Source organism: Rhea pennata, chromosome Z (assembly GCF_028389875.1).
Source record: "Rhea pennata isolate bPtePen1 chromosome Z, bPtePen1.pri, whole genome shotgun sequence".
Taxonomy (NCBI): domain Eukaryota; kingdom Metazoa; phylum Chordata; class Aves; order Rheiformes; family Rheidae; genus Rhea; species Rhea pennata.
The window spans coordinates 9,390,999-9,416,676 of record NC_084702.1 but is presented as its reverse complement, the minus strand read 5'-3'; the positions used below and the strand labels follow the sequence as shown (position 1 = coordinate 9,416,676).

At 46.0% G+C, this 25,678-nt stretch overlaps 1 protein-coding gene across 4 annotated transcripts in view; it reads right to left on the bottom strand.

The window, feature by feature from the left end:
• Positions 1-25,678, bottom strand: part of CORO2A (coronin 2A) — a 62,718-nt gene that overhangs the window by 20,172 nt on the left and 16,868 nt on the right. For 3 of the 4 annotated variants that reach the window (XM_062600556.1, XM_062600559.1, XM_062600557.1), the window contains one exon: positions 712-912. In XM_062600556.1, the coding sequence (XP_062456540.1) occupies positions 712-912 (201 nt within the window). Of the gene's footprint in view, positions 1-711; positions 913-5,740; positions 5,814-25,678 lie in introns of those variants that run through there. The other variant, XM_062600558.1, reaches the window with a different exon arrangement.

Sequence of the window (25,678 nt, the reverse complement as noted above, 5' to 3'; positions counted from 1 at the left end):
ATTGAAAAAGTGACATTACAATAACACCATCAATTAACTTTTAATTAAAGACTGAACTTTTGCCTTTCATATGGTCTGCCCTGATTCCAGAGAGCTCATAATCTTACACTGAAGTTAATCTATATTAATGCACACCTTATTTTTCAGAAGCAATACATATCAGAGAACCAGCTTCTCTCTTTCACAAGACCCCTAAGTTGTCATAACCCATAAGCATGGTATTTATTTCTGAAAAGGAAGTTTTTCCATTATCAGTGCTTGCAGCTTAAGAGCTTCACTGTCTGATAACTGTGTCTCTCCTGTTCTTTCACAAAGCAGAAGGTAGTTAGAACCAAACATACAGTATTTGCCTTTGGTGACAGCTGGAGCTGTGCAACTAAAGCACTGTTTCAGTTTTCGCCCTCTGCGTCTAGTAATTGCTTTTTGATTTGCAATTTGTTCTCGGAGTCAAGCATCTGAACAATACAATTCCTACTGATTATACAAGGAAGGCAGTTCAGAAGTGAAAGTAATTGTTCAAAACCCACAAGTAGCTATGTAAGATGCATGGGTAAGAAGCACTTGGACCAGGGGCCCATTCCATGCATTTTGCAATTCAGGTGATGGCAATAGCCAAATACCCTCTTTGGGATCTACTCACATATGCAAAACCTAGCTCTCCTCAACACCGCGGCCTGCTCAAGGCAGCGAGCTCCCATGCACCACACTCACCTGATGAATGGGGATCACAAGGAAGGCCCCACCTCCAGCGCACTCAGTCACCACCGCGATGAAGTAGGGGTTGACAGCACAGAAGTGGTTGTCATGGACGCTGCAGGTGATGGGCACACAGTCATAGCATTTGTCCTTGCTGGCAGCCTTGCCGTAGACGTGTCGGAACTTGGAGCTGCGGTACAGGGGGTGCCAGGACATCTGTGAGGGGGCAGCACAAGCGCAACACTGTGAGAATCACCCTGCCCTTCACAAGGTCAGCTCTGGCACGAGCAGCCAGGTAGGGCTTGCAGACCCTCGTTCCCCTCTCCCCTGCACCAGCTCACCTTCTTCTCACACTTGCTCTCCTATCACTACGCACATTCTCCCTTTCTCATCTTCTCCCTGTCTACTGGACCTTTGTCTCCGCACCTTTTGCTCTTCTTCATCTTGCACAGATGAGAGCAAAAGGGAAAGAAGACAGCTCTGTCCATGGCCCACCTGCTGCTCTCACCTGGGACATGCACCAGCTGTCAGTACTGTTGGGACAGGGCCATATGACAGCAAGCTTAAGAGGAGAAAAATGTCTCCTGGCATAGAGCTGAAACAGCATAGAACATCTTGGATGAGGAAGCCTGAGAGATGGTGAATGAACATGCCAGTCAGCACGTACACTTCACTGAGCCCTCAGGTGGCTTAGATCCCCAAAGGAGCCTACATTTTGCTCAAATGAAGGGAAAAAAGTTTGACAATCTGTCATCTGGTTTTTTTCCTCCACTAACAATGACATTCTGCATGTCTGGTTCCCCCCGGCAGAGGGCCCACAGCCCTCTGACAGACAGCATTTTACGTGGTAATTAAATGAGATACATAAAACATGCCTAACACGAGAACCACTTCCCACGGAGAATAGGAAAGCTTTATGGAATTGACACCATTGATTTCAAACAGGAAACTACCAGTGTTGGACAGAAAAGGCAATTCAAATTATTAACTCCCACTCTTCCTGTAAGACCCAAACAGTGAGAGGTGCATGGAAGTGACAGTGATGTGATCCTACTGCCCAAAGGAAATGAAATGTAGACTGGGCAAAAAAAGTCAGAGTGAAACAGTGCCCCACAGAATCAGTCAGCAAGAAGGGCAAAGACTGGGATAGTGCTTGGTTTTGTCCTATGTTGGTCCATCTAAAGTGCATTTGGTGAATAGTATTATTAGTGATGCTGGATCTGAAAACAGTGGTATCTCAGTTTGGCAGGAAACCCAATTAGGCAGCATTTGAGTTACAGCAGGACTCATACCACTTCTTCATATGGGAGGGTATTTTGAGCTTTTGTAGAAAAAAACTGCAAACAATGGCAGAAAGACAGATACATCATCACCATTCAACTCCACTTGACAAGCAGGAGACTAAGCAGTTCTAAACCAAATGTCAATGTTTCCGGCACATTTCAAATTGTCCTACCCCCAGGAAGAAGGCTGACTCTTAAACCCTATGAATCTGTATTTCCTGATCCTGGAGATTTGAAAATGAGATCTACAGGTACCCAACAACAAGAGATCCAAAAAAAATCTCATATTGCACTGGGAGATGTTGGACAGAATAAGACAAGTCCTGTCTTCCTCCCAAACCCCTAGCATAGCTCTCAGCAAATCTCAGCTTGAACAAATACTTGCATCTGCAAAAAAAGTCAGTCTAAGCACATCCCAGGTTGCTTTTATGTTCCTTTTTGTCACTCATTTTTACCCTTGCATATTTTATCTATGTTAACCCAGCATTCATCCATAAATTGATTAAATTTCTTTTGCAGAAACCGTAAGGTACGAAAAATCTCTCACACAGTTACAGCTACCTACTCCAAACAAAGGCAAAGAAATGCAAGGTTATTACAAAAAGAAAGCAGTGGTCTTGGGAAATCAGTTTGAGATGGAGGGATGTTCATAACCAAAACTGCCCAACTCTCTGAAGAGCTCCAGAGGTGCAGAGCGCCCAAACAGCTTCACGCTCATTTGGTGGTTAGCTTTACTCACACTGACAAAAAATCACCATATTGTTTGGATGAATCAAGTGGCTACTAATAGCAGAAACATAAGTTTTCCAAAAGGAAATTATTGCCTGACTCCAAGAAACTTCTAGCTAGACCATTCTTCAGATAGGAGAGAGTTTGTGGTCTGGAGGTACTAAGTTTCTCTGCAACAGGGACTTTGATTCAGGAAGGAATCACCACATGTAAGGAAAAACTTCATTTTTAGGATCATTCATAAGAAGGAAGAGCAGGAATAAACTGCAGAATATTGATGTCCCATGTAGACTATTTGTAACATTTCAACAGTAAACAAGCATAAAAAGAATTAAATGTACATTTTGAGGTATACTTAGGAAGAAATAACTCGCTCCTACCTTAGTTCATAAAGTTAAGGCTCAGCTGTCACAGGTAAGGACTTCAAAACACCTGTAAATCTCCCATGGAGAAGAGGGTAGGATATGACCAGAAATTCCAGACAACTGGCAAAGACAGTCCCAGTAGAACAGTGTCTCTCTGACAACACCGCTCCAGTCAGAGTAGAAAGCTCACTATTAAATGAAAAAATCTTGGAAAGTATATGGAGAAAACCCATTGGAGTAAGTGCAGCCCCAGCAGACAGCATCAAAGTAGAGGTTCATCCAAAACAAAGCAGACATATGAACATTAGGAAAAACTTGTCTGGGAGGAGTGTATTGCAGCTCTAACACAGGTCATCAAGGCAGAAGAGGGGTAAGAGTGGAAGCCTCTGTCCCTGGAAATCCCCACGGACATCTCCATGACTTGGCTAGACAATGCCACAGACTCCCTGATCCAGCATCGGCAAAAGTCCTGCTCTGAACGGGAGGTTGGACTGAAAACTGAAGACCTCTTTCTACGAACAGTCCTAGGATTCAGGTAAGCGAAATTCAAAATAAGGAAATAATTAAGACGTTTAGATGAAATTCAGGCAAATGGGTGACAACAGAATGCAGAAAGTGTAAGTGTGCTGCAAAGACCCTGTCCAAGACTGTACGTACAGCCTGTCTGCCACAAGCCCTGCAGTAGATAAGATGTGGTTGCTCAGCAGGAGACCATCTTCCAGCTGGCTGTTAATGAAAACAGCATAACTAGGGCTCTGACAGAGCTCACCTATTAGACAGTGAAAACTCTGGAGCCTGCAAGAAGATTCTCACAAGGGGAAGAGAGCAGCACTCCCAGAAGTTCTCCGTCATCACTGCAGAAGTTCTCCATCACAGCTGCGAACATACCATATGCTTTGTTTGTGCAAATTCAGGCCCAACACTGAATTCATAGATGGGTATAGGTACCAAAAGGGCTATAAAGATGCTTGCCCCCCACAGGTACCCAATGCAGATTGCCTTAACCCAACCTGCCCAGATATATCCTTCCACTGATGTCAAGGTGCCATAGGAACCAGTCACAGGCCACTGGTGGCCCATTTCCATCAGCAGTTCTGGTTCAGGCTCTTTCCTCAGCTACTGTGGCAAGGGTCTCAGTCTATAGCAACAAACCATTTTCCTAGCTCTTCTCTTAAAGCAGCAGCTGCTTCAGTCATTTTTTTTCTCCTCCTTGTCCATCCATCTTCTGAAAGGAAGGTGTTGGTTCATTTATTCCCCATCTAGCACCTTTTGACCCCTTCTTCTCTTCCTTCTGTTAGATACAATACCATATTTCTTCCTGGGAGAGGTAATCTGATGAAGCTCCGTGTCATCTCCCCAGGACTAAGGCAGGACATTTTAGACTGGTAGGAGGGAGGAGAGGCATCTCCACTCTTTCCTCTCTGTAAAGAGAGCAGAGAGCACCAGAACAAAGGCAGGAAATAGCTGTGGCCGGAGAAAGAAAGTACGGTTTCACATCTCCCATCCAAGCCTCAGCAAACCTTTTCTGGTGGGCTGGCAAAGAGCAGGACTCTCCTCCTTATAAAGATGCCAGAGAAGGTAGCTCTGCAAATGGTGAGCAGGACAGAAGAGTCTCATCAGCCCACAGAGTGCAAGGAGATCCCAATCTCCAGTACATCTTTTGCTTCCAAAAGGAGCTGGAGTGTAGCCCAAAGTGTCATGACACATTGCAATGCAGAAGTGCAGGATGTTATTTCTGAACACAACTAGGATGAGCCACCTGAAGAGCCAAGTAGCAGCCCAGATACAGAAGCTGGGAAGAGCTGGGCTGAGCAAAACACCTCTCTACAGTGCTGTATTTGAACAGCTCTCAGATACCTGTTTTGGAAGAACAATACAATGTTATCTGCTGCATTCCTGTAACAGGCAGAGATAAGTGGACTTTCCTCTTTTACTCTCTACTCCTGCAAGACTGTCACCTAGCCAAAACAGCTTCCTCACAGAAAAGATATCCCTTGGTAGCTCAGCTACTTCTGCAAGGTGACCTCTATCACTGAGGCTTGAAAAACCTATGCTAAACTGAACAAAGAAAAAGCACAAATTTGATCCTACTTGAATAATACAAATAATTCAGATCCAAACTGAGCACCAGCACAGATATTTGACAGTCAGACCCAACTCTACCTAAAAGCAGGATTGTTTCCGAACCTATGCTACTGTAGGAATGTGAACAGTTACTGAGATAGTCACAGTTGTTTTTCTAAGTGAACACAACACACGTGCACATTTACTGTGCACAGGAAATTCCATGGGATGGGCAAACTGGTGAGGACAGGTTAAGAGACTGTGCAACTCATCAGCCTAGATTCAAGTCATTCTAATTCAGGGCCTGCCAAAACACCATTGGCTCTACAGATCATCCCTCTCCTGTCAAAAGGTTCATTTCAGTCACCAGAGATGAGTCATCTGGCTCCACTACATGGCTGCCTATCGCTGGATCAAAGGCAGCAATGGGAAAATGCAGAAAAGAGTAGGATGCAGCAAAGTAGCAGACCTATCAATCAGATCAGCTGTTACCTGAAACTGTATCCAATTTAACCACCCATACAATCCACCCTCATCAATCAAATTCCCTGTAGCCATCAAGGTGGTCTCCATCCCATATGAGCCTAACTGCACAATACTCACGTCTGTCTGCAGGTGACCAAGTCCCCACAGTGCACCAAAGGATGGTTAGGCCTCATTAGCCTCACAGACCTCCAGGTGCAGTTTGTGCTGCCCTGTTGACTCATCAGCAGCATTCCCCACAATCCACTCCTGGAAGGAAATACCACTCTGAATCCTCTCGTATTTTGGAAGACAAAAGCTTCTTTTCCCTTCTTGCTCTCCATTTCCTGCTTTGTGAGGGCATATGCAGAAGCCCATGAGGCCTGTGTGTCAGGCAGCTGAGGCAGCCTGTGCCTTTGGTGAGAGCAAGCTGGGCTCTGGCTGTGCTGCACTGCTGCGTGCAGCTGCTGCTGGCCACCTGTGGGCAGAAGGACACACGGGGCAGAGGCCATTGCCTTGGTGCGAGTGGCTGCTGAAGAGCAGGCAAGATGAGGGCTGTGTGCAAGCAAAGCTCTGGCTGCACGCGGCCTGGCTGAGCTGGGCCCAGAGCTGCTCTCTGCCCCTCAGCGCAGAGCTCACGGCCTTGGTGGGGGCCTTGGAGCATGCCGGTGGGTGTGCTTTGTGGCAGGGAAACTCCCCAGGGCCAGCAAGAAATTCCCCCCTGGCCGCAGCAGCTCCTGCCTGCCTCTTTGCCCCCAGCTCCTTTGCCAAACCAGCCTGCTGCTTTCCGGGCGCATCCCATGCCTGCTGCCTGCCCCTGCCTCTAGCCCCAAGGCTCACCTCACCCCAGCGCTCCAGCGTGCCTGGCAGTGCATGCACAACCTGGCAGCAGCCGTTTGCTGCCGCTCCTGGTGCCTCTGCATGATCCTCTGCTGGGCACCAGCTACTCTGGCCCCAAGGGCAGCTGCTGCCTACTCAGGGAGCAGCTCTCCTCAGACAGAGCACCCAGGGGCTCTGCAAGTGCACACACTTGCTGCTCTTGGCCAGCACTTCCCACCTGCTTCTTGGCAGCTCCAGGGAGCCAGGCAGAGGCTTTCAAGGCCAGCATGATGGCTCAGCTCTGCGTGCCTCTGTGCCTCTCCCCGAGAGCCCTGCCCTGGCCCTGCACTCCAGAGGCATGCCCTATCACCTTGACTGCCTTTTGCCATGGTGGCCCTGGCACAGCCAGCAGGAAATGAAGCCCTTGAGGTGGAAGGCTCGGGTAATGGGTTGAATACCATTAATTCCTGGCAATTAATAGGCTACCTATCACCCCTATCTTGGGTGAGTCCTGCAGCAGAGCAGCCCTAACTCCATGGTAAGGGCCTCCGTGCTCCCTAGATGACCACCACAGTACATTTTGGCAGATTTCACATCAAACAGATCCATCCAACCCCTATCAAGCATATTTATCTCGCTTGCTCCATACCTCACTCTTCTGTACTATCCAGGCACAAGAAGAAGGGTCCTCTCACTGCGAGAGGCTGAGGAGCCCTGAGGGTTGGAGCACTGCCTTAGCTGACTCCACAGACCAGAGGCAGCTGCAAAATCCTCCCTGGAACAGCAGGCACAGGTGTGTTCATGGGATCCCCCAATTCAGGCTTTTCTTTGGCAAGCAGGAGACCCTCATGTAGATGTATCCTCTCTTGGCTCTTCTCAGGCTCCTCCTGAGGCTCCAGCTGCACTTTCTACTTCCCTCTCCCCATTCAAGGCCCCATCTAGTTGCAGGATCCTCTCACCAACCTGCTAACACTGACTCCCACTTAAACGTGAAAAGGGAGCTGGATGGGAAGTTCCTGGCAATAGCAGGGCTGTGTCTGCTCCCTCCTCTGCTCACAGCTCCAGGCAGAGCCCCTGGGCATCCTTAGCTCCCCAGACCAGTCCAAGGTGGTGGGATCTGCTGGGAGTCTTAGCTCACTGTCGACTATCGAGTCCTCCTTTCATTTTAAAAACTTTGATTCACACCACTGTTTTTAGTTTTGGCCACCAACAATTATTTGAGTTTCTTCCAGGCTTCTTCTCCTTTACCACCATCCTTAGTGCAGAATAGCAGAAACATCAGGCAAAAGAATTGACCAAGAAAGAAAAACAAAAAAGCAACTCCCCTCCTCTGAATACTCTCCCAACACTCAAATCATTTGCAACTCAAGGACTTCCCAAGTCAGGGAAGGTTTCTATGTATTTCATAATGCTTGGGGCTCTCTCTGCCATGAGTTTGTCCTGTCTTCCCTCGAACCTGTCCAGACTTTTAGTACCCACAGCTCCCTAGCGTGAGGAGTTGCACAGTTTAGCTAGGTAGTCAGCTTTATCAAGGTAAGATGTCAACTCCACAACCAAATTAAGTCCAGTTAGCTCACTATCCAGTACAGTATGCCACTAATAGAAATTCTCTGAGCACCTAGCAAGACAATTATGTCCCCAAAATAGATGTTCTCACACACATCGAAGAGTGATAACTGACAAATAGTGTGTAAATTTAGGAAACACATTTTCATAAGTCCCATCTCTTGATGCTAACTTTTGGTATATAAATTCTTGTAAATAATAGCGTACAAACTACCACTTTATTGGTGTTATAAACCAATCAATTTCCACACAAAGGCATTTCAAAGTAGGCAGAGATCCTAAATAATGACTACGAAGTCCAAAGCAAGAAAATGAAACCACTAATTGCATTCAGATCAGTAATAGGTCTCAGCCCCAAAATTCCCAAGAGCTTAGTTTAACTGTGACGTGCTGATAAACACACTCCACCTTTGAACATTTGCCATAAGCTATGTTTGCTTAAACCTTCAAAATAGTGACAGAGGTGAAAAACATGCAGAACTTCCTATAGTACAAGACTTCACTCTCGCAACACATATATTTTCAGTTGCTCTGTTCTAGTAAAAACAAGCTGCACTCTTAACTGGAATAAAACAGAGATGCACAGAGCTGGCTTTACAGGAATTATGACAAATTCATGTGATGAATGTTGTTCTGTGGACCATAGGAAACATCATGGATCAGATCTGAGGTTCTTCTTCACTTTTAGACAAATTTCATGCAGGCAGAGTAGTTCACCAACAATTCTCAGGTAGTGTCTGAAATGTAGTAAGCTAAAGAGAGGATACACTCTGCTGGTCCAGAGGTTTACAGACAAGGAAGAACTGGCCGGAGATGTGAAGGTTGGAGGCAGCTTTTGCTGCACTGACTGTGAGATGGTGAGAGCCAGGATCTTGAGAGGAGGAATAAAGGCAAACGGCAGAATGACAGCCCTGGACTTCAGGAGAGCAGACTTTGGTGTCTCAGGGATCTTCTTGGGAGAGTCTCATGGGATATAGTTCTGGAGGAAAGAGAGGTCCAGGAGAGCTGATCTGTTTTCAAGGATCACCTCCTCCAAACTCAACAACAGTCCATTCCAATAAGCAGGAAATCAAACAAAGGGAGTAAGAGGCCTGAATGGGTGAACAAGTTGTTCCTGACTAAACTCAAATATAAAAAGAGGTGGAAGAAGGGACATAAGAATATAGAAGGAATATAGAGACACTGTCCAAGTAGGCAGAAATGGACTTAGGAAAGACAAAGACCACCTGCAGCTGAATATGGCTATAGACATGAAGAGCAACAAGGAAGGCTTCTGCAGGTACATCAGCAGCCAAAAGAAGACTAGGAAAAATGTAGGCCTGCTGAGAAATGGCAATGGGGCCCTGGTCATAAAAGACATGCAGAAGGCAGAGGTACTCAATGCCTTTTTTGACTTCATCTTTTCTTGTAAGACTTTCTGCTGTCCCAGGTCCCTGAAACCAAAGGGAAAGTCTAGGACAAGGAACATTTGCCATTGGTGGAGGAGGATCAGATTTAGGCACCATATAAACAAACTGGACATGCACAAGTCCCTGGCCCCTGACAGGATGGAGTGCAAAGAGATCTAGCTAACGTCACAGCAAGACAATTCTCATTTATGGTGAGAATGTCATGGTGATCAGAGGAGGTTCCTGAGGAGCAGAGTAAAGCAATGCCATCCCAATCTTCAAGAAGAACAAGAAGGCTCTGGGGAACTATAGGCCAGTCAGCCTCACACTGATCCCTGGGAAAGGTGATGGGAGGAAAACCTCCAGGAAGCTGTTTCCAAACATATCAAGGGCAAGAAGCTGATTGGGAAAGGTCAACCTGGATTTGTGAAGGGGAAATCGTGTCTCACAAACTTGATAGCTCTCTACAGTGATTGCTTTGTGGATGAGGGAAGAGCAATGGGTGCTGTTTCCATTGAATTTATTAAGGCTTTTGACACTGTTTCCTGTAACAGTGTCATTGAGAAACAGGTGAAGTATGGGCTGGATAAATGGAGAGTAAGGTGGACTGAAAACTGGCTAACTCCCAGGCTCAGAAGGTTGTGATAAGCAGCACAAAGTCCAGCTGGAGGCCAATCACTAGTGGATGATACTGGGGCCAATACTGTTTAACATCTTAATCAATTACTTGGATGATGGGACACAGTCCACCATCAGCAAGTTTGTAGATGACACAAAACCCAGAGGAATGGTTGATACACCAGACAGTTGTGCTGCCATTCAGAAGGACCTTGACAGGCTGGAGAATTGGACTGACAGGAATTTCACAAAGTTCAAAGAAAGAAACTGCAAAGTCCTACACCTGGGGAGGAATAACCACAGACTGGCGGTCAACTGGCTGGAGAGCAGCTTTGTAGAGAAGGATCTTGGGGGGCTGATGGACACCAAGTTGACCATAAACCAACAACGCACCTTTGCAGCAAAGAAAGCTAACAGCCTGCTGGGCTGTACTAGCAAAAGCATTTCCAGCACACTGAGGGAGGCAATTCCTCCCCTCTCTTCAGCATTGGTAAGGCAATATCTAGAGTGCTGGGGCTGGTGCTGAGGTCCCCAGTACTACAGAAACATGGATTTACTGGAGCAAATCCAGCAAAGGCCCATGAAGATGATTAAGGCATTAGAGCATCTGATATAAAGAGAATCTGAGAGATCTGGGATTGTTCAACCTAGAGGAGAGATGGTTGTGGAGGATCTTATATCGTGAGGGTATAAATACTTGATGGGGGGGGTATAAAGAAGATGGAGCCAGACTTTTCTTAGTGGTGCTCAGTGACAGGATGAGACAGAAGGGACACACATCAAAGCACAAGAAATTTCTTTCAAACATACAGAAAGCCATTTTTCTTTTTACCCTGATAGTGGTCAAACACTGGAACAGGCTACCCAGAGAGGTTGTGGAGTCTCTGTCCTTGTAAATATTTAAAACTCAACTGGATACTGTCCTGGGCAACCTTCTCATGCTGATCATCCTTTGGGGGGGGGGTTGCACTAGACAATTTCCAAAGGTGCCTGCCCCCTCAGTTATTTGGTGACTCTGTGATTTTAAGGTCTCTGAACCTCTGTTATGTGTCTCTTGTACTGCCCTAAAAAATGCATCTGGCAACATGCCACGATGCACATTCATATGGTATGGACTTTCAACCCAATAAACCTCAAGTTTGACCTGCAGCCTCAGCTCTTCTTTCTGTTCCTCTAACAGGGAGCGTAACATGTTTATTTCCCAATCCATGAGAATTGCTGTTTAGAGGGGCAATCACTTTCAAAACTCTGTCAAGGTAGCAAACAGCATGACATAAAAGAAATGGCAGGGAGAAAAAGTGAAAAATATGCCAACATTTTGTCAAGACAAGACCATTTATTGCAAAAATCTGCACCACCCCCCACCAAAGAAATCTCTGGAGATTTCTCCAATGTGCAGCATAGTGTGTAAGCATTAGTGAAATATGGACTGTAAATGGCCCTGCTATCTCTGGGCATGCACAGGTTAAATCACTGATGCAGCAAGCACACTCACAAATAGCTCATGCAAGGAAGATCAGAAGGGAACAAACCTAGAATTGATCCATAAGTCTGCTGCTTTACAAGACTTTTGTTGACTTTTCTGATTTTTTTTTTTAAGACACAAAGTCATATTGTCCTTGGATCAGCAGAGGGATCTTGCATTCTAAGAGAAACCAGTGAAGCTGGAGCTATTCTCACCCAAGTGCTCAGAACAGGTAGGGATGTCTGTTTCAAGTGTAAAGGTGCTCAGAAAGCCACTGGGCTCCTTGAGTACCTCAAACACAGGACACGTAATCCTTTGGTGCTTATCAAACTTGAAGGTGGAAACACGTGACCTCTGGAGAGCAGACATTTAAAAACGGAAGATCCATCTTTAACATCAAAGTTAGCTTTTCATGACTGATCTGTGAAATCTGACTGACCTAACTCTTTGCTGAGGGCATGAGCTCCTAAAAAGCGCTGTGAAGTCCAGGTGTGTCTACAGCACTGAGGAGCAGTCCTGGGAGGTGAACACAGCTACTCTCAGCATATATACCACCATCCAAGAAATGCTGGATGAAACAAATGGGCATATACATATCCAGTTGACCGCACATGCGTTTCACTATAGGCTAGTATGTTCCCAGTTACTCGTTTATTCTAAGCACACAGATGTGCCTGAATTGTGCATGAAATTTGTGAATTGTAGATGGATTTTAAACTAGGTAGCAGAGGGGAAGGGAGGTGTCATACAGACAGGGTAGACAACAAAACACAAGTTGGGTTGGGGGGCCTCCAATGGACGCATGCAGCTGGGGATGTGCGTTTGGGACATGACTATGGGTGACCCCTGTACACCCTTCCTGGAAAACCTGCAGGCATGACCACCTCTGAAATGCCTGTACACCAATGCATGCAGCATGGGGAACAAACAGGAGGAGCTGGAGATCTGTGTGCGATCACAGGGCCATGATCTCATTGCAATCACAGAGACATGGTGGGATAGCTCGCATGACTGGAATGCCGCCATGGATGACTATGTGCTTTTTAGGAGAGACAGGCCAGGAAGGCAAGGTGGTGGAGTTGCTCTTTATGTGAGAGAGCAGCTTGAATGCATCAAGCTCTGCCTAGGGGTGGAGGAGGACGAGGCAGTTGAGAGCTTATGGGTAAAGATCAAAGGGCAGGCTACCATGGGGGACACTGTTGTGGGTGTCTACAGGCCACCTGATCAGGAAGAGAAAGTTGATGAGGCCTTCTACAGACAGCTGGAGGTAGCCTCACGATCACAGGCCCGGGTTCTCGTGGGGGACTTCAACCACTCTGACATCTGTTGGAGGGACGACACAGCAAGGGCACAAGCAGTCCAGGAGGCTCCTGCAATGCATTGATGATAACTTCTTGTCACAAGTGGTGGAGGCACCTATGAGGAAGGGTGTCCTGCTGGACCTTGTCCTTACCAACAGAGAGGGACTGGTTAGAGATGTGACGGTTGGGGGCAGCCTTGGCTGCAGTGACCGCAAGATGGTGGAATTCAGGATCTGACAGGAAAAAACTAAGACAACAAGCAGGATTGCAACCCTGGACTTCAGGAGAGCAGACTTTGGGCTCTTCAGAGACCTAATTGGTGAAGTCTCATGGGTTAAGGCCCTAGAAGGAAGTGGGGTCCAGGAGAGCTGGCTAGTATTCAAACATCACTTGCTTCAAGCTCAAGAGCAGTGCATCCCTATGAGTAAGAAGTGCAGCAAAAGGGGCAGGAGACCTGCGTGGGTGAGCAAGGAGCTCTTGGCCAAATTCAGACAGAAGAGGAAAGTACACAGAATGTGGAAGAGGGGACAGGCTACTTGGGAGAATTACAGGAATGCAGACAGAGTATGTAGAGATGCGGTGAGGAAGGCTAAGGCCCAGCTGGAATTGAGTCTGGCAAGAGATGTCAAGGACAACAGGAAGGGCTTCTTCAAATACACCAGCAGCAACAGGAGGACTAGGGAGAATGTGGGCCTGCTACTGAAGGGGGCAAGGACCCTGGTGACAAGGGATACAGAGAAGGCAGAATTATTTAATGCATTCTTTGCTTCAGTCTTCACTGCTAAGGGCAGCCCTCAAGAATCCTGCAGCCTGGACGTGAGGGAGAAAGTCCAGAGAAGGGAAGACTTTCCTTTGGTTAAGGAAGAAAGGATTAGAGACCCTCTGGGCAGGCTAGACATCCACAAATGCATGGGCCCAGATGGGATGCACCCACAGGTACTGAGGGAGCTGGCAGATGTTGTTGCCAAGCCGCTCTTCATCATCTTTGAAAGGTCCTGGAAAACTTCAGAGGTGCCTGAGGACTGGAAGAAAGCCAAGGTCACTCCAGTCTTCAAGAAGGGGAAGAAAGAGGACCCAGGCAACTCTAGGCCAGTCAGCCTCACCTCCATCCCTGGAAAGGTGATGGAACAGCTCCTTCTGGATGTCATCTCCAGACAGATGGAGGAAAAGAAGGTGATCAGGAGTAGTCAGCATGGATTCACCAAGGGGAAATCCTACTTAACCAATCTGAGAGCCTTCCATGATGGAATGACTGGCTGGGCAGATGAGGATGTTGGATGTTGTGTACCTTGACTTCAGCAAGGCTTTTGGTGCTGTCTCCCATAACATCCTCCTAGATAAGCTCAGGAAGCATGGGTTAGATGACTAGACAGTGAGGTGGCTTGAGAAGTGGCTGAAAGGCAGAGCTCAGAGGGTTGTCATCAGTGGCGTAGAGTCTAGCTGGAGGCCTGTGGCTAGTGGCGTCCCCCAGGGCTCAGTACTGGGTCCCATCCTGTTCAACTTCTTCATCAGTGACCTGGATGAGGGGACAGAGTGCATCCTCAGCAAGTTTGCTGATGATACCAAGCTGGGAGGAGTGGCTGACACACCTGAGGGCTGTGCTGCCATTCAGAGAGACCTGGACAGGCTGGAGAGCAGTGTGGAGAGGAACCTCCTGAGGTTCAACAAGGGCAAGTGCCGAGTCCTGCACCTAAGTAAAAATAACTCTAGGCACCAGTACAAACTGGGGGCTGACCTGCTGGAGAGCAGCTCTGCAGAGAAGGACCTGGGAATGCTGGTGGATGACAGGTTGACCATGAGCCAACAATGTGCCCTTGTGGCCAAGAAGGCCAATGGTCTCCTGGGGCGCATTAGGAAGCCTGTTGCCAGCAGGTAGAGGGAGGTGATCCTGCCCCTCTACTCAGCCCTGGGGAGGCCTCGTCTGGAGTACTGTGTCCAGTTCTGGGCTCCCCAGGACAAGGGAGACAGGAAGCCACTGGAGAGAGTCCAGTGTAGGGCTATGAAGACAATCAGAGGGCTGGAGCACCTGCCCTATGAGGAACGGCTGCAGGAGCTGGGCCCGTTTAGCCTGGGGAAGAGAAGACTGAGGGGGGATCTTATTAATGTGAATAAGTACCTGAAGGGAGGGTGTCAAGGGGACAGGGACAAACTCTTTTCAGTTGACCCATGTGACAGGACAAGAGGCAATGGGCAGAAACTGAAGCACAGGAAGTTCCGCCTGAATGTGAGGGGGAATTTCTTCCCTGTGAGAGTGACGGAGCACTGGACCAGGTTGCCCAGAGAGGTGGTGGAGTCTCCTTCTCTGGAGATATTCAAGGTCCGCCTGGATGCAACCCTGTTTAACATGCTCTAGGTGACCCTGCTGAGCAGGGAGGTTGGACTAGATGATCTCCAGAGGTCCCTTCCAACCTTACTGATTCTATGATTCTCTTGCTCATAGACAAAATAACTAGGTAAAAAAGGAAATCTCATTTGAGGAAAACCCAACATACAGAGGCCTTGCCCAGCCCAAGCTGAGAGCACCTTCTTTCCTGGTGCACAATATTTTGTGAAGGACTCACAGCTGCTAGGTTAACCACAATGTCTAGGAACTCAAGAAACTGGTAGCATTTTATTCTGCTCTTTACTAACTTGGTGTATATACTGCCAGGACCTGGAGGACTTACAGACTAAGGAGTTACTTCCCTTATACCCTGAGGAAGGCCTGGAAGAAGACTGATGGGCACTAATCTTCTGCAAATAACAGCTCAGAGGTGTGGCTCCATACACTCCCATGAGCTGACCTCTCCAAGCAAATACTTCTGGTCTATTTGTATGCTGGCATTTGTCAATCCCCTCCATGAGCTGCTTTCACTTGCTCAAAGAGCAGAAAATTCAGCTGGGGAAAAAAAAAAACAAAAAAATAAAAAACACAATAACCCATCTGAGTGGAATCAGTTCAAAAAAGTATCTGATGTGAGCCAGATGGGATGCAAAAGGTGGAGACACTTAATGGCCGGGAGCAGCAGGAGCAGCCCACTCACTTTGCAGCAGTGAGATCAGATCAACTCACCCAGGGAACCACAGGCTCTTTTTATGGGGCCAGGAGGTGAGATGTTATCACAGATCAGCCTCCACTCCAGAAAAAAAAAGAGAAGTAGGTGCCAACTGAACCTTTCCTCATTTACATCCCCATACACATATACATCCCCAGCATGGCTGGGAGCACCTTTGCAGGAGGTAAAGAAAGGAGGAATTTGGATTACCTCAAGATCGGATGTGAGATCTATTTGTAACCTGACCAAGAAGCCTGAGGACAGGAAACCCCACTTGGCAGGCCCAGCACTTACATTACACACTGTTCAGTACATGCCAGCCTTCTGCTCCTTCCTAGTTCTGACAGGCTAGCAAATTCCAAAGCATTTACCATCTGCTGCCCAGAGCATCCTATCCTGTCGCATGCACAAAATGCAATTGCGGATCACTGCTGTGAGAGAGGAGAGGTGAAACCACAAGACAGGCAAGCCAGAAGGTCACTGCACCTAACTGCTGGCTGTCAGGAATAGCCCTCATTTTTCAATTCCAAGGCAAACAAACTATCAGTTACTATGTCCCCATCCATCAAACAAATGCTTTGTGTTATGTGCACCTGAGTACTTCTGGAGTACAGTGTTTCCTCTGCTCTCCAATCTGATTCAGAAAAGTGCTTAATGTGGAGGACAATTTTCCTTTGAATTTGTGCAAAAGAGAAGATGAGCACTCTTGTCATTTATGACCTCTATGATTTCTATGTATTTTCTTTCACTTTCAGGCATGTTCCCTGCTCTAAATATGCAAGCGAGGTGAAAGGCAGGCTGACTCTCTGCTGAAATACTTAATTATAGCATGAGCTGTTTGTATTTCCAAGACAGAAACATGAGGCCTGTGACATGCAACAAATGCACAGAGAGGATGAGCACTGGACTGAGTGTTCATGCCCCACTATACAAGCCTGCACTGGAACATCTGTTCAGCTGGTGTTTCCAATCATCAAGACAAACACAAACCTTAGGTAGCTAGAAGTTCCTCCTGGGCCCTCGAGGTGGTTTCCGAGGCCTCAAGCACAGAAAAGTTTTTCCTGAACCAGATGAGACATGTAACTGGGAAAGGGTGTTGCTGCTTCTAACCAGATGTTATTTGTGATCTGCCTACCTGGGCTCAAAGCATTGCACCATCGCTACAACGAGGCACTCTGAGTTTGTGTCTGTTACCAACACCCAAACCTCATAGGCTTTTCAAGCTTTTCTGCCCTCCTCTCCCAGAATGCCCACTAGTTTCCACTCTCCCTGAGCCCAGAGCCCAAAACCAGCATGGGATACAGGCCTTTAAAAGTACTCTTGGGCACAAAGTAAATGTGAAAGCCCTAATCTGTGATTCCTGTAGTTTTGCTTATCCCACAAGGTATCTTACCTCCTTTCATGCCACCTCACGGTACTGGCAAATACCATTCCCCTGCCTCTGAGCTGGCTCCCCTTTTGCACTCAGCATCCTAAGGCCTTTCCTAGCTCAACAGGGTGTCAGAGATGAATGAGTCCCCCATCTAAGCTCACTCCACCCCACCATGCACAGCACATGTAGGCCAGCAGCACCCAACAGAAGTCCACCAAGACACAAGTCCTTTGCCCCTTCCCTCTCCTCACAGCATTTTTGACAAGCTTTATCCAAACCTAGCCTGTATAAGCATGAGATTACGATATGCAGAGCAGCCTTTCTAGTCTCTCATGAGCACTGTCTAGAAGTATCCAAGGAGACTGCCACAGGAGATGGATATTTCTGAGTTCTTAAAAATAAGCAGACTAAAACTGGCACAAGGAGTCTCAACTAAAAGACAGGCTCCAGAGAAGACACACATCTCCCTCTCAGTCCTGTATCAGCATTTCATAAAATAAAATATTCATGTGCATTCAGCTCCAGGTAATAAACCAAACAAAGCAAGAACTGAAGGTCCCTCCCAAAATCTACCTAGGGCCATTGTTTCCTCTGACCTCCTCTCTCCTGATTTTTTATCTCAGTTTCATTTTCTTTATCCTTCTCTCCTCCCTTCCCTGTCCTTTTCTTCTATATAGCTCAAAGCTTCTATAAAGCTCTCAAAACTCACCATGCCCCATACACAAATGAATAATGTAACTTGCTGACAAAAAATAGAAGAGCTTCTTTCTCTGGAAGACTCAAAAAGCCCATTTGACTGTCCTGTTTCTGCCAATGTCAATTAGATAATGCTTGGAGCCAGATAACATGAGTAGGACACACACAAAATCAGCTTCAGCACTATACGCTTTCTGTGCACACTGAACACTAAGCTGGGTACTGGAAATAGGAAAGCAATTCCCATCTGAAGTACCTAGGACTTGTAGAAATGTAGTAGTTAAATATATATTTTAAAATAATTAATACATGATGAAATACTGTTGGTTTTCTGCTTGAGAGCTTCTTACATGCTCTGTAAATTTCTGTATAGAGCACACTGTACAAAAAGGCACCAAAAAGGTAACTATCCTCTCCTCCCTCTGCTGTCTCCCAAACGCTTCTTGGTTCTTGCTTCTTGAAGCAAGCTGTCTGCTACCTGCTTGCAAACCCAGCTAATACAATCTTTACACAAGTCCATGATCTCGGTTTCAGTGTCTCCACTTTAAATAGTTTACTGATCTTTCTTCTGAAAAGAGAAGCATGTTCTTGCTGAATCTAGGTTTAGAAACTGAGGCTCTGGACCAGCAGAGGACCAGCTGTGGAACAGCTGTGGAACAGGCTTCTCCCACCTCTTCTCTTACCTAACCTGCATCGGGGCACAGCCAGGGAACTGTGTAGTACAGATATCAAGTCAACAGGGCCAATATTTTTCGTATCTTCTGTAGAAAATGTCTGTCCCCTGGGGGTACGTACTAGCAAAACACACAGGGAAGCACATGTCATTGAGAAACAGCTGTTAGTCGCCAGCTAACACAAATTTCAGCTCCTCCCTGCCAAAGCAGGCAGTTTTGGCAATGACAGAAGAAGGATTCTGCGAACATCATCTCATTATATTTATTCTAAATAATACTACTGACATTTCTCCCACATGGCAAATCTCTTCCCAGAGAGCCGGTACTGCAGGACATGTGCTCCAATGCACCCAACCCCCACAGTTAAGTAAGAGTATCAAAGTGACAGACACTGGTGAAAGAGCATGCAAAGGAACTTCTCACTCCCAGATGGCTTTAAAACTTTCAACCTCCTGCTGCTCCACATGCAATTCTCACCTCTTCTTCTAGTTTACACAGAGCAAAGACTGTCTGCTGCCATCCTGATAGGAGCACAGTAATCACAAAACAAGCAGTGAAAGAAGTATCTGATTGTTATGCCTGTCTGAAAGTGTGAATTTCTAGACACAAGTGAACAGTGCTGGGTGTCAATTTCAATAGCACAAGTCCTGGTTTGTCACTAGCTTTTGTGACAATGAAAAGGGCTCAGGAAGAAATGGCAGAGTGGGCAAACCTGTCCCTGTAGCTAGAACAAGTATTGTAACAAAATCTGATTTTCTACAAGTAGCACACACTCTTCCCTGGTGGGTTTTGGAAAACAGAAGAGAATTCCTCATGTGAGCATGGATCAAACTCAGACACGAGGAGGGGAGGTTCCTGAGGAACAGAGTAAAGCAATGCCACCCCTATCTTCAAGAAGGCCAGGAAGGAGGTTCTGGGAAACTACAGGCCAGTTAGCTTCATATCAGTCCCTGGGAAGGTGATGGTTTAATGTTTTCATAATGACCCGGCTGGTGGGACAGAGTGCTCCCTCAGTTTTGCAGATGATACAAAACTGGGAGATGTAGCTGGTTGTGCAATGGTTTGTGCTGCTATTCAGAGGGACCTCAACAGGGCAGAGAAATGAGCTGAAAAGAACCTCATGAAGTTCAACAAAGGGAAATGTCAATTTCCAGGCCTGGGGAAGAATAACCTCATGCACCTCTACAGGCTGGGGGGTGATAGGCTGAAAAGAAGGTTAGCAGAAAAGGACATATATTCATAACCTCAGTGGACACGGCCCTGGGCAACCTGTTGTAGCTGAGCCTGCTTTGAGCAAGGTGGTTGGACTAGAGGATCTCCAGAGGTGCCTACCAGCCTCAATGTTTTTGCGATTCTATGTTTCTATGAAAGCAGAAACCTGAACACCATCTTCCCTATGTGTTCACTGTGGAAAAGTTGGGAGAAGCTCCCATTGCCGAACCCTGCCTTGTGTGGGCCTCATCAGAGAATCCATCTGAATCCAAAATACAAGGAGATGTTCATGGTGAAACAGAATGAACATAAGAAACCAACCAGCTGACTTAAAGGAACAAGAATAGCTGAACTGTACTGTGCCCTCTCTCATTTAAAAGCACCTTTATGAGGCAAGTAGGATACCAATAGGTTAGAAGGCTTTTAGAGAACACTATGGAAAAAGAAGATGAGATCAAAGAAGTAAAACTGGGAACAAAATCAGTGGATACACAGATAAAGATGACATGCTGTTAGGCTGTACAGCTTTATAAACCAAAGAGCATGAACGAAAGCCAAAAAGTCTGCTGCACAGTCTGCTCAGGTTTCCAGTAGGTTTTCACTGTGGTTCCTCACCAAAGCAATTAGGCAGCATGAGATTAGCAAGAAAAATCTTAAATGGGTAAGTGATTTTGAGAGACAGAAAGAGTCTGTTTTTTGAGTGCTGCAGGCTTAAGTTCAAAATAGGTTCCCATCTTCTTCTTTATAAGCCTACATGTCTCCTAGGAGGATGAATTAATGGAACAGAAGTAGATGTTTAGAAGTCTTGGGAGTCCATCTTTCTTCCTATTCTTCTCATTCATTTCCCTGCATCTTTCTGTAACAATCTTTTTTAAAAAACCTCCTGAGATGGACAAACGATCACACTCCTAAGAAATTTATCCCAGTGTTCAGCTACCTTAAATATTATACAGCTTTTCCTTACTTTCAAAACTAAATCTCTCTTCCATGCTCTCCAACTGATCTGCCTTTTTCCAGAACAGTTATGCATCCACAACTGGCATATGCTTGCTATAGTAACATGGATGAACAGATGCTTCCTTTATAATTTACCAGCTATTCTCCTGTAGTATGCAGTTTCTTGCTACAACATGTCACTGGGTCATGTTCTGCCTCCAACATACTCCAGTCCCTGGACAGTTTCCTACAGAGCTACATTTTGGCCAGATTGTTCCCCACCTTGGATGGGTGTAGCCGATTGTATCGCCTTAAGTCCAGAACTTGTCACTATCAAACTGCATCTTGTTTTTCCCATGCCATTTCTCCAGCTCATCAAGACCATTTCAAACTGGAGTCTTGTCCTTCTGCAGACTTCCTGCTCCTCCTGGATTCCTGTTTATTCCTTTGTTGTAATTGCTAACATAAATACTGAATAGCACCAGGCAACAGTGAAACTCCAGTAGAACTTCTCTTAAGAAATACTCACTTCTAGATAATTAATTGTTCAAAAGGATGCAGGTGCTCACATAAGCTCCACTGTATAGTTCTCTCACCCAATTTACATGCACCTTGCCACAGGGAGATGTAGCCTAGTGCATATTCCCTTGTCTTGATTGTGTAATACAGCATTGTAAGATTCCCTGAAGTCAAGACAAAAAAATAACTTCTCCACTGTCCATCAGGCTCATCACCCTTCTAAAGAGGAAATCAGAGGTTAACATGGTTGTATTTGCCATGTTTACTCTGTCTCATCCATCTTCTCATTTCTCCTGGATGTTTAACATTTTACTGTTGTTCTGGTATTCTCTTTCTGAAGAAAGCTTACATTTCCTCTCATCTAGAGTTCAGGAACCTGCCTCATCCTCTGTAGAGTTCTCAAAGACAACTTCCTAATTGCTTGGAGTTTGTTTTGGACAGTTCTCTATGCATTCTCAGGTAAATGTTGTAAGCCAGAGCTGATTGGGGTCCCCCACACATCAGCAACTAGCCCTGCTTGGCTGAGGTGATCAATAAGCTTGCCAAAGTTGCTAGGCAGCAAGTAACTGGCTAAGCAACCAGCACCAGCCCGCAGGGACTTGCCAGCATGTGGGACAGAAGACTGCTGCTTATTTATAACAGCACACCAGGGGTGCAAGTTCTCTGCGATCTCCAAGCTTTCCTTCTCATGAGACTGTATTTTGAAAATACAGTTCTTCTCAATATGTGAGAGTGAGTTCTAGGTCCAGCAGATGCATGGAAAAAACACCTATCTGTACCATGGGCAGTATCCAGCCACTGGGTTATTCATACAAAGTTGTATCGGCAGCAGGAGGAGAGCTCCTGTCTCAGCTGTGACTGGAGATCTGGAACAACATCCAGGAGTCTGAGTATCCAAATTAAAAATCAGTTAAACAGTGTGTCCCGTGTCAGAAAACACCTTCTCAGGCCACACAGAACTTTGCCAGGTCTCCCATGGGAAGTCAGATTTGCAGCTCTGTAAATCACAGTAGCTACCTACAGAACAGACCATGCTTTTACACACTGTGTTTTACCTAGCACACTAACAAATATCCCAATGTAGAACCAGAGGCAAAAAGGGGCTGAAAAGCATCTTCATGTTCTCCACTGGGGTAAGAGATCCTTTTTGGATCAGTTTCTGCATACCAGGATTGAGTCTAATCTGACCAGCAACACTGGTATGACTGTATTAATTTAAATACATGTTTCAGCTTATACTGAAAAAGTATAGATAGACCTGGAGAGTCCCAATGGTAGTAACAGGGTAAGTAAAGGTGGCTGAACATGCTTTGCAGAACAGGGAAAGCAACAGCTCTAGAAATTTGGAGAGCAATTACAGATCACACATTTATTCTCTGTGGATATCACTATCAATCCTGTTCTGGTTTTTTTCCTGGACAAAGCTCTTTAATTTCAAAATAGAAATTGTCTTTTCTTGTGCAGGAAAAGAAAGAGGCAGGGCAGGGGCGAGGAATAGCTATAAAAGCAGATTCTCTTCAAAAGTGGAAAATGTATGCATAGCTGCCAATTTGATTGCTTTTGCAAGCAACCTTTCACTTGTTCAGCATGTCTAACTGTTACCCATTGTCAGTCATTTCCCTGCATCCAGCAGCATGGTCAGAGCAAGGGCATATGCACAGAATAACTATACCATATGGCCCTGCTGGTCTGCACTACGCAGCTCATTTGCCTCAGTATGTGGATTTGCTGCAGCCATGCTGCAGACTGGCATGCTGGCTTGTACACTTATCCAGGTAACATTCTTCACTAATCTGACTGCTTCAAGGTTCTCAGGTACACAGTTTTGAGACTGAGTATTTTAAAAACCCACCCACAAGTTTCCATCTTCAAGGTTTTAAAAAGTAACATAAGAGTGTCTTCAAAAATCTTCAGAAAGGTACCTCTGCAGGGAAACTGCGAAATGCCAGTGTTATCTAGTTTGTAAGACTCACGTATTTAGAGCAGTCTCCTGCTTTTCTCAGATATTTTATCATTATTTGTATTGAGCTACTGCTCCAAGACCCAATCAGGGCTGTCAGAGCTCCATCAACAGCCAGCAGCCTACTGAGTCAGGTACTGAATAAACACAGACCTCCTTTGTTTCTGGTCCAGTCTTTCTCAATGCTGCCACACAAAATGGTCTGTGAGCTGCAGAGCGTGAGCTGGACTCTCTTCAAAGCCGTGGCCAGTCTTGCAGGCACATTGGTGAGCAAGCTGGTCAAATAACACTTGACACACCTTGCTGTCCAAATTCCACTTCTCCTGTTTAAGAGTACTATCAAAGAGGAATTATCAGAAAGAAATACCTTTGCATCCAAAGTCTATCAGACAGCAGGATTACTCAGTAAACCAGAGCTTTAAATGCCATCTGCACTTGTCACTCCAAACAATACTACAAGCTTGCAGTTTACAGATTTACTGTCGCAAGAGTAATAAATGGTATAGATGCTTTTCACCTCTTTGTTGGTTTTACTTGTCACAGGGCAAACCCGCGCCTGGCAGTTTCGTCTTCTGCCTCAGATGTCTCTGAGGATCCCCTATCATGGAGCATGGCACTCTGAACCCTGCACTGGGTCTTCCCACAGCAGTCTACAAGCAGCGCTGTGGGAGCTGCCTCCTGTACCCCACTGCCACTGGGTGCTGCAGCATCCAAGTTCACTCGTGGGAATCTCCACAAATAAAGGGAACAGTTGCAGCAGATGCACTGCAGCAAACGGCGTGTTGGCATGTGTCACTCACCACAACCACTTGAAACACTTATGAGAAGCACTGTAAGTTTTGTACGAGAAGAGAACTAAGTTACAGATGAAGTCTCATACACAGGGCCCATCTAGCAAGGAATTTAATACGAAGAATGAGCTCAAAACTCTTTTTCAAACAGGAATTGTTTATAAACAAGAAAGCAGGTGAAGAGCCATTAGCTAAGTGATCTCGCATTTCTTGATGTGCTTTATCAATGTCAGTTTTCACAGAACAAGGTTAAGAGTAGCCCAGCCTCTCCAGTGAATCAACAAAACCACGGGAAGGATTATACCACTTCTCACAGCCTCCAGGCTGTACATTAGCTTTTAGCAAAGGCATCTAGCACATGAATAATGCAGAATGTCTTCCAGAGCATCTGTACTCCAATCAATCCACACTAGCAAATAAAAACCTTCCACAGTAGCAAATAAAAACTCTTCAGCCTGCCTTTCTGTCAGACAGCAGGACCTTTTTACAGCTGCTCAGAGGCACACTCCAGGAAAAATAACCCTATCTGCTACCAGAGCTGGAAGACTTTTAAATCTGCCAGCTGGGAACCAAGCCTCTGTGCCAACTCCTACAATGTGCCCAGATTTTATCAATTGCCTTTCATTGCCTTTTGTTATTAAAGGATCCACACCCACTGCCATGGAGCTCAGATTCAGGGTTCAGTGCACTTTCAAAATAGGCATGTGCCCCACAGCACCCTGCAACCTGCCTGCCCCAAGTGCCTTTCCTCCCCAGAGACAGAGTAGGTAACTCTAGCAGCACTCATATCCTCTTGCACAGCACTGGAAAAGAAGTTGCATTACTGAAAGTCTCATAATGCAAGTGCCATTTCCCAAAGCAGGAGCTATGGGCAAAGAATCTCCTGCCTCAGTCGTATGTGCAAACTTCTGGATTTTCACATGGAAAGTGGGTGACAGAAAGCAGAGTTTTGGAGTCAAGAAGGCAGTGGGTACTTGCACTGCACCAGTCCGTGATCATTAACATCAGCTTGAACATCAGCCTCTGCAGAAGCATAGCAGTGCCTTCTCACATGGAGCCTGCAGGGAGCTGCATGCCTTCCAATGTCAGCTCATTGCAGTAGTCCAGCATGCAGCCAAGTGACAAGCAAAGAGAGGACTTACTATCAGTGCTCATAGAATAGAATAGATGGATAAGGATCCGGGAGATCATCGTGGATTAAAATAACTACAGCCAGCAAGATCACTGGGACACTCAGAGGAGACCATGTTCTGGAGATGCTTGTCTTTCTTCAGAAACTCAATTTCTCAATAACCCTGCAAATAGTAGCAGTTCTCCAGTGTGGCAAAGAGATTTAAATATAGTGCCCTGGAAACCTGGTTCTGAAAAATCATCTCTGACTATAATGTAAACATTGCACTAATGCAAAAGATGTGAAGCAGAGGGTGAAGGAATTACTCAAGAAGGAAATGAATTAATTTGCTCTTTCACAAAACATCAAGGCCTAAATCCTTGCCTTGCTAGGTAGAGCCCCACTGAACACAAACATCCAAGCAAGAACAGACCCTCTTGCCCATTTGTTTTCAGCACAAACTGGCCAATGGAGGATGCAACGGCTGTTATGCACATCCCTGAGAGGAAGTACTTCAAAGTTTCCTAAGTGCTATCAGCAGCTCTAGGTTTACACAGGCTTTGAGGGCAACTCTGTAAGGTGCTCCCATGCAGAAGGGCACCATGTGAACGTAGCC